This window comes from Contarinia nasturtii, unplaced genomic scaffold (genome assembly GCF_009176525.2).
Source record: "Contarinia nasturtii isolate CC-2019 unplaced genomic scaffold, AAFC_CNas_1.1 Cnas_scaffold_1371, whole genome shotgun sequence".
In the NCBI taxonomy this organism is placed as follows: domain Eukaryota; kingdom Metazoa; phylum Arthropoda; class Insecta; order Diptera; family Cecidomyiidae; genus Contarinia; species Contarinia nasturtii.
In genome coordinates this window covers 744317-754309 of record NW_022198708.1, presented here as the reverse complement: position 1 = coordinate 754309, position 9993 = coordinate 744317, and the positions used below count along the sequence as shown (strand labels likewise).

General features: G+C 30.9%; 1 protein-coding gene across 1 annotated transcript; it reads left to right on the top strand.

Moving 5' to 3' along the window:
• Positions 1 to 543: 543 nt before the first annotated feature.
• On the top strand, positions 544 to 8766 carry LOC116345742 (signal transducer and activator of transcription 5A-like). Its single transcript, XM_031775391.1, has 7 exons — positions 544 to 1600; positions 1797 to 1879; positions 2021 to 2235; positions 2324 to 2534; positions 3627 to 3881; positions 7753 to 8031; positions 8303 to 8766. The coding sequence occupies exons 1-7, from the start codon at positions 750 to 752 to the stop codon at positions 8560 to 8562; spliced, it is 2154 nt and encodes a 717-aa protein (XP_031631251.1). The 5' UTR covers positions 544 to 749; the 3' UTR covers positions 8563 to 8766.
• The last annotated feature ends 1227 nt before the right edge of the window (positions 8767 to 9993 follow it).

Genomic DNA, 9993 nt, shown 5'->3' with positions numbered 1-9993 from the left:
CATCATGTGACTATGCGCCATCGTCTTTGAATCCGAACATAGTCAGTTACTTTTTTGCATATGAATGTTTTCAAAATCATAATTCAGTTAGAAAATTTGTGGCAATGTAGCTGAGTTGTTATGATTTTGGACGAATAACTTATTTGAGTGGTCTCTCACGGATTTTAGTTTTGTGTGTAAGATCAATAAGGCTCAACCAATTGTTCAACACTCTGAAAAAAACAATTCTAATAAACCCTTTAAAGCGTGAGCACTCTTATTACAGTTTCATAACATTATGAAATATATCATATATCAATTAGAATGTCAATTTAATTATGTTTCAATTGGATCTTACACCCTAATAAATAAAATTGTAATTTTGAGATGACACTTTATTAAAATTTCGAGAGAAGTCATCACATTCATTCTCGGACAATCATGAAAGTCATATGTATGGTTCGAAGCACGAACGTAAACTAAGCTACGGGACACTACAGGCGTGTTTACAGACCCGACTGAATCGAAATTTCAGTCATCAACATACATTTGGACCGTTAACATCAAATTAATGTGATTGTATTTAATTGTGTATTTTAAGTTTGATTCAACGTTGTTTCCGATCACAGTGAACCGTGACATTCGGTCGGTTGAGATTTTATTCCTCGAAAAACAAGACGCGAAGTGTATTTGAGCAATTTAAAATGAAATCAACAATATTCGGCTTGTTGTGATTTCATAAATGATTAACATTGAGTCGATTGGGTCAAATGTTATATATTTTTTCACTTGTGTTATCTAATTCAGTTCATTCCACACGAGAAACGATGGAATTAATTTCACAAAAGCCATATAATCAACTGTATGATTACAACATAACATATCAGTGTATAAAACGTCTCTATAGTTTGGTAAACGAGTATGCATTTGTTGTGCGTATATTACATACCGAATATATTTTTAACGGCAATAATACACAGCCATACTATCAAAAATATGAGCAAAATCATAAAGTCGTTACTTTAAAAAGAAACAATCCAACATTCGAAGATTGGTATAACGATATAAAAAAAGTTATGAAAACCGAAAATTTTGATTCAGAAATTCATGAAGCTTATGAGATGGAGCGAACCATGTACAAAAACGGAATACCCGAACTGAATGCGATTGATAGGAATATTCATGAGCTATTTGTGCTACATATGTGCAATGAAAAGGCAGTTGGACGTTATACCAGCTTTCCGGAATCGTATAAATGGCATCACACATTTCATCAATTGGAAAATGATATTGTTAAATCAATAAAAAATATTATTCATTTGTTGAATAATGTATTAGATAATGTAGTCGATACATTTCACGAACGTGTACGTTCTTTGGATAAAGAAGTTAAATGGACAGAGCATATTTTAGTGAAATTTGCTGAAATTCAAGTGTGGTTTGACGAGATAGCTGCAATCATTTACAATACACGTGAACTGATACATAAGATGCGAATAAAAAATGATCATACACTGTGTAATGGTGAAATTGAACAAATATATGATATGTTTAAAAAATTAATCGAATCGATTGTGATGGTTCAAGAGCAGCCCCCAAAAATTTTAAAAACCGACACATAGTGAGTGTTAAGACCCCATTTCCTAGAGGTCCAATTGTAATCGTGTACGATTTCAATTGAACATCGATTATTAAAAATCATTTGTTCATAATCGGCGACCGGACACGATTACAATCGGAAGATTATATTTGAACGACGATATTGAATTGAATTTACCAGAAAATTTCAACAACAACCAAAAAAATAAAAATTTTAGTTTCCCATCAGCCATTCGAATACTGCTAACCTTGAGCAACCTGAATATCAAAACCAACGAGTTGAAAGTTACGATTTTATCACGTTAGTATTTTTCAATTTAAATGTTTCCCGTCATCTTGACGTAAATATTGTTCAAATTTTATTGTATTTCTTTTCTATCCGAATAAAATATTTAAATTATTTTTTTGTTAAAAAAAACTGTATACTGATTATTCAAAACAGAGGAAGAAGTCACCGAATTCACAACAAAATCGAAAAACGAAGTAAAAACCGTAAAAATACAACTCCATGAAGATTCGCATGATATATATTATCAATTAAAACAGTTGAAAGTGGATAAAATCAAGCGACTCAAAAATCAACAGGATAAAGTAGTCGGCACCAAATATGTCTTGAAATTTAGCTTCCAATTTCAAATTGATAATATTCAATTTGGTGTAAGTCAATTGAAATTCTATCGACCATTGATTTTTTGTTTTTCGTTTCATTTTTTATTTATTTTTTTTTTTTTGTTTTTCGTTTTAGGCATCATTATTTTCATGGCCCGTTTTTGTCATTGTACATCATAGTCAAGAGCCACTAGCCAAAGCGGCCGTCATGTGGGATAAACATTTTCCTGATGTTGCACGATCTCCAAACAAATCGGTTCCATGGTTTCGAATGAGCCCGGTTTTAGAATCATTTTTTAAAAGCGAAACCGGATGTAGCTTGAACGTTAAACATTTGGCCGCTTTATGTGAGTATCGAATATGAAAAATCATATTAAATGTGACATATTCATTTAATTCAGATATAAATCGTTGCGGCGAAACAATAGCTTCTTATTATTCTCCAAATAATACACTGAAAGGACTTCGGTTATGTAAATGACGGCTAGAAGTTGAAATATTTTAAATTCTAACAATTTTCATAAAACACAACAAATGTTTGACAAATCACAACATGCATATGAAAATAGTTGAATTTATGTAGTCACTATTCCACTTGAGCTTACGTCATGCCGCAATTCGGTAAAATATTAAACAATCATAATCAAATAAACGTACTGCATGTGGTGATTTCCAATGGTTCTGTGTTTAAATACAAGATCGACAATAATTCAATCGTTTCGAAATGAAACAAATCACAGAAAAATAAACATATTGTTCCCGAAAAATATTGATAAAAAACAACTTAAAACAAGTTTTAGTAGCATCTGATTTTCCGCGAAACAAGTAAACACATGAAGAATCAATATATTTTTCGACGAATCCAGTATTTTTGAAATTAGTCATTGCGGTGAGCAATCTTGGATTTGGATACTGAATCATTCGAAAAATAAAATAAACGACATTTCATTTAAAATGTTTTTGACTAATTTGCGATTCAGGGTATTAATTTGAATTGTTTGTTAAAAGATGCATGAAACGATTTCTTCAATCGAAAAACCGGATTTCTCAAGGATGACATCTAAATTGCTTGATATTTTTTCATCCAAAAATCTTTGAACTTTATTTTTTTTTTAATAAAAAACTGCTTCGACTGACATTTATTTCCGATGGACTTTCAAATTTGTAAAAAACAAATAATGTGTTAAAAAACGAAAGAGCTTAGCATAAAAACTGACAAGTGAAACTAGATGAATCTCTATAATAATCAATATGTTTGAACTACAGATTTTAACTTAAAACACATGAAAAATATGCAATATTTTAAATGTCGTTTCGGATGTTTATGGCTCCATTACATATGACATCGCTGATTCATTAAAATATCATATAAATGCTTTCATTTCAGGCAATGAAGAAAATTTGTTGATTATTAATGTTAAAATATGACTCATTCGCAGATCAAAAAGCCAAAAAGGATGGAGTTATTGACAAAAGGGATAACTTTTCTTGGACTGAATCTTGCGAGGATTTATCCGATTCAAAATTTACATTTTGGCAATGGTTCTACGGTGTAATGAAATTCACACGAGAATTTATCAAGGAATTATGGGAATATGATCTAATCGAAGGTTTTGTGACAGAAGATGACGTGTACAGCCTTCGCAACCATCCTGCGGGCACTTTTTTACTACGATTCTCGGAGAGTACACTTGGTAAGAATTAAAGGTGCCAAACGGGCATGTTCACATTTTTTGGTAATTCGGCAAAATGTACGATTTGAAAAGTGGGCAAAACGGATACAGGTCATAAACCAAACAGCAGCAACACTTGCAACACATATGTGCTGCTCTTAAGGGCACTACTCTCTTTTTTCCTTTATTTTTCTGCATAGAACCATAGAGTTCAACCTGTTTAGACAACATGGGTGCACATTTACAATTTTTTCTCATTTACGGGGTATCTTAAAAACTATGCACGTTCTTTTAAGAACTTAAGCAAACGAACACGAATATTTTTTTGGAAGGTCAGACAATTTTGAAGCAAAAGATGGATTTTGTCTCAACATAAAACAAAAGAATACATAAAAGATTAGCTTAACCAAGCTTGGATAACGAAATTTGAACCTCGCAATTGAAATTTTATGATATGATAGCGTTTTGTTTGATTTTATTTCGCTAAATTCATTCAAAAATCAAAGAAAATGTTCAAACCGTTTCTCATACAATAACTTAAAAAAAATGTATGCCCTCCCAATGGGAGGCTCCCATACAAGGCATATGCAACAAACTTTTGATTTTGTTTGTGACACGAATAACTCATGCAAGGTATCAGCTATTAACTTGAAACCTATACTTTCGGTTTCCTCAGCACAATCTATAGATAACATATTTTCCTTTTTGGAAAATTCGTCCAGGAAAATTATTTTTCATGGGAATGAAATTTTTCCTAAGAATTTGTATGGAAATCTGAAAACAACTCGATTTGTAAGTTGTAACTCACTTCAAACATCACCACTTCAGACACCACGTCACTGGGCTGTTGAGTATGGTAATTATATACTTTTCCGAACTGAGAAGAATTAGTTTTACATGAAGATTTTTTTCCCACGCATTTTCTACGCATTTTAGGTCAAATAGAAGTAGTCAACTTTCTCATCGAAAATGGCGCTAATGTGAATGCGGAAAACAATATCAAACGTACACCATTTCACGTGGCTTATGAATGTGGTAAATAAATACTTTTATGATTTGAGCAGAATAATTTTTATATGAAGTTTAATTAATTGAAATTACATCAAAATAATTCAATTTTACACAATCCGTTATAAATATTATTCGATGGTTCTGAAGAAAAAATAATTCGAAGCGACTGTATACAGTCCCTATAGGGAACTAACGCACTAATATCCATATGAATTGCAAAACATTTTTGTATTTAGAAACATTGATCTACAATTATTAATTTATATCGTGTGATGAATTCATTCGTCAGATTCAGTTATTATCATTGATGATGAATTGATCGCGCGATGTATTTTAAGATATATGCAAAATGAAAATGTTAAACTGATTTTTTAATTTTTTTTCATGAAAATATTTCACAGGAGAGATAATGGTCATATTTGAGCTCTGCAAAGTTACTGACCTGAAAAAGTTTTCTTCAAAATGAGAATGGTAAAGGCCAATTTGTTAATCAAGTTGTATATACCAAGGGTAAATACAGAATAAACCCAACAACCCAATCTTGACATAAGATTATCTTAAGATAAGATTTAGTCCAATACGAGATGCACAAACAGATGGTTGGTTTAATTTTTTTTAAATTGAAGATCACTTTGAAATCGAGTTTCTTTTACAGAAAATTCATCTGATACAATAATCGATCGGATTCGAAGTGAAACATCAAGGTTGAATATAATAAGAATATAAACCGTATATACGAAAGAATTTGTAAATAACTCTGTACAAGTACATTTTGTATTTTCTACGTCTTCATATATTTGAATCGTTGCGGCGAAACAGTAGCTCTTATTTTTCTCCAAATAATACTGCAACATGAAGTTTTTTTCACACGGTTTATTTGTTGTAATACAACAAATAAACTATTCATAAAAAAATTTATGTTGCAGTATTATTTGGAGAAAAATAAGAGCTACTCTTTGTAGTATATTCGATGAGAAATACGTGTAACACTTGGAATAATTCCACCTAAGCTTCACATCGAACACAATTCTAACGCAGAAACAATCGGTACATGGACAACATAAATCAACATATGCAACAATATTCCAGACAATCAAATCAAACTTTGAATTCATTTTAATGGTTGTTTAAACTTCAATATACGTCGAAACTTCTACGTGCACGCAGCAACGTGTATTTTAAATGGGGGCCCATGCACGTAAAAGTTCTGACGTATATACATGTTAATAATACAGAGATTTGTTGTCACAACGGATTCTGCGAATGTCCATAGTGCAAATGACCCAAGTTGAGCTAGACTTCTCATAACTACTAATAATATCAATTGTATGAAATCTCCACACCTACAGACACATCTACAACTGAATATTTTCATGATTTTTGGTCACAAAGAAGCTATCAAATATCTCATCGATCATGGAGAAAATAGGTATTTTCATTTGCTCCATGATCGATTAGATACTTGACTGTTTCCGTTTCATCTAGACAAAGAGCAAATTCAAATCATGGAGCAAAGACAAAGATCTATCTCATTAGGTAAATTTATTTTTTGATTATTTTTTTCTTTTCAATTTATTGCGCAAATAGTTTTTTTGGGTCCATTTGGCGACAGAAACAAGATACATTTATTAATATATAAATACGTACTTGTGACATTTATTGAAAACTAAAATAGAAGTCTAGATTCAGACTGTCATGTTGAAGAGAAAAATGGTAGTTGTCACAAAATCGAATTATACTAAATTATTTGATAAATTATACTGATAAATCCATAACGTTCAGCCCTGCTTGAAACTTAACCAGTATCAAGTTTTCGATGAACTTGGATGAATGCCAACCACTTATTTTATAAAATATGTGTTCAAATAACCAGCCATCCCAATATCAGATCAACCATGGAGAGATTTGTGAGTCAAATAAATGATCAAACATGATGCATTGTAAAAGCTACCGAATGACAATACCGTATGGTTAAAATGAATGTTAATGAGAGGTATGGTACTTTTCCCAATGAAAGGCAAATATTTTTAGTCGACATTAGTTTCATCACTTTTTATGCCTTTTAGGTCAAGCTGAATCATTCAAACTTTTAAACGAAAATGAAGCCAATCTATAGATCTGTATACACACAGTCATTATTTGCTTTTATCAAGCTTAGTGGTATTCAAAGCAAGCGGAACCGATCAATTTTCAAACATATCGATATGAGCTATAGTATAGCAAATGTGATTAAAAATGTAAAATCATTTTCTACCATTTCCAGGCGAATTAAAACCATTATTTGTACCTTATGCATTATTGATTCGCATTTCCAAATAATATTGGATCTATTTTATTTGAATCACAAATTTACTGGATCAATTAAAAGCTACTACTTCTCAAAAGTACACATGATTCGATTCAGAATCCAAAATTACAGAACCGCACCAAAACACACGCATAGGTAGACGTATAGATAAGATAACACTTATGTGCGCCACGTAAAATGTGAAAAAAAAAATCAAAAAATGTCCCAATTAAAAAAAAGAGTTTCAAAAAGATATGCAGCGCACATAGAATATATCGATCGTCATATGTCCATTTAATATTAATTTTAATTTCTAAGTTAGTTCAAAATTCCTCGACCAATTCCAAATAAAAATATTCGTGTCCGTTTATCCAAAATCATAAGCAAGCCCGTTGCCAACATTTGCCCATCCGATATTTTTTTGCCCATCCGTAAATTGTCCGTTCGCTAATGTACAAAATTTGTTCGCTCGACACTTTTTATTTCTATTAAGAATTTAATATTTATTTTTGATGATATCTATAGAAGCCTTAAGTGCTGAATAACGTTATATTCCATAGAATGGTTTTATGTTTTTTTTTTCGTATTTTCCAGGTGGACTGACAATAGTGGGCGTTGAATATAATTCCACACAAAGAGAAAATACCATTTATCGAGCCGGACCGATTTCAAGTGAAATGGGTGTGATCAGAGCTCGTTCACCGAATGTTCCAGCGCATGCTGTCATTGTTGACATTATTCGCAGTTTAAAACATTGCACACGCTTAATTGATGGTAGAGCAAAGGATAAAGCTTTCGGAAGATTCTACATAGATTGGCCAAATGTCAACAAAGGCACACATAAATCTATAAAGATAACATTTGAAATAAACGGTAATCATGAAATTTTTGTTTACTTTGTCTTTTCTTCAATGTGTTTTTGCATAGTGTGCTAGTGTACGAAAGACAAATCTGGACAGTATGATTGATACAAATAACGTACCATTAACTCGCGCAAGTTTGAAGCAAATTGATCGAATAGTTTATTCAATTTTTTTTTTGAGTTGGTGAGCCTGATAGATCCATACTGTCTGGAGTATGTGAATAACAGAGACACAATTTAAAAAAATATATAACGTATCCATTTTGTTTGATAAATAAATAGGAATGTCACCCATTCAGACGAACGAAATCGCAGTTCAAACCGATGATGTATATTGTTGCTGTAATAATTCTGATTCGAATGTGAAAAAGTGGAAACAGAAATTAGTTAGTCGTTACAGTAATGGTTACAGTTTTGTGCCAGAAGAGACAGAGACAAAGACAGAGACAGCCAAACCAGACATTGTATCAATGGATGACAAATGTAAAATAAAAGTGGTACCAATAGATAAAATAAAAAAGATTAAATTTTCACATGATTGATGATTTATTCAGATAATAGTCATTAAATATTTACCAACATGATTTTTATACATTATTTATTTATACATAGGATATCGTACATAATAAGAGCAAAGAAGAAAATAAATTGTATATTTTTGTTGATAATTTACGAAATCAAATGCCATTTTTGTTTAAATTGACAAACTTACTGTCATATATTTAGATTGCTAATGGTTCGAACCGAAAGAGCAAAGAAACCTATTTATTACAATGGATTAAAAGTATAGCATTTTTTACCAATTGATATTAAAAAGTCAGAAAATTGAAATGAATTTAAAAGAAAATGTATAGCTTATATTAAGAATAAATTTTCCAATTTTGTAAACTAGTATTAAGAATTTTTAAAAAGAGCAGCTAACGCTGCGTAATAAATACAAATACAAAAATAAAATATATTTTGAATTAAATTATGTTTCATTTTCAGATTTTTAATTGAACAAAGTGTTATCCATAGCGGTGGTCTATTATAGGAATTCCCATATAAATTTTGTTACCGAAAACACTGACGCGCTCCCTGATTGCATCAAATCGAACTAATCTGTCCCAAATGTGTTGTTTTGCATCTAACAGATGACGCTCGCATATTTACAATAACAAAAATTTACTTAAAAAGTTTGAAAAGTACAGAAAAATAATTTAAAAAAGTAACAATAAATAAATTTTAAAACGTTTTTTAATGGAAATTAGTTTTTTTTGTAATTTTGTGAAATTCATTGTTTTCAATATTGAAAAATATTAATTTAGAAAAATAAAATGGTTAACATAGCCTCACTTTTGTGTCACAATGATAACAAGTTAATTGCTAAAAAAATCTACAAAGCACCAGAAAATATTTACAAAATAAATGTAAATATATTTTTAAATGTTAATTTAAGTGAACATTAATATAATTTTCATTTTTGTGGGATTGGAATTCAAAATATTCGAAAATAACTAAATCAAAAAGTGTGCAACATAGCCTCACTTTCAATTACGCAATTGTTGCGGTGGTCTATCTGTTCCTGGTCCATCTATCCAAACTTTTGATGTCACTTAAATATAAAAAAGCGCATATATCGACGAATTTCAACAGTTTGAATATTCACAACTCAACTCTTTTTTCATATAAACTAACGTAATAAATGCGAGGGAATATTTATTTTAGCATACAATATCAGGTTTTATATTTTTGGCGGTGATGAAATAATTAGATAGTTTGATTCATGCCAGTGAAGTGAACCGGATTGACATTTCTCACACAAACTTATTTCGGAGCGGTATCTCGAATCAAATTAACCTCGCACATTAAAAATTAAAATAAACTCGCACATTGTGAAAACCAAACATCGCAGTGAAAACCATTTTCGGAACGTTATGCTTGCAACGGTTTGTTCAGTAAATGAAACCAATGAAATTGCTCGGTTCACTTCT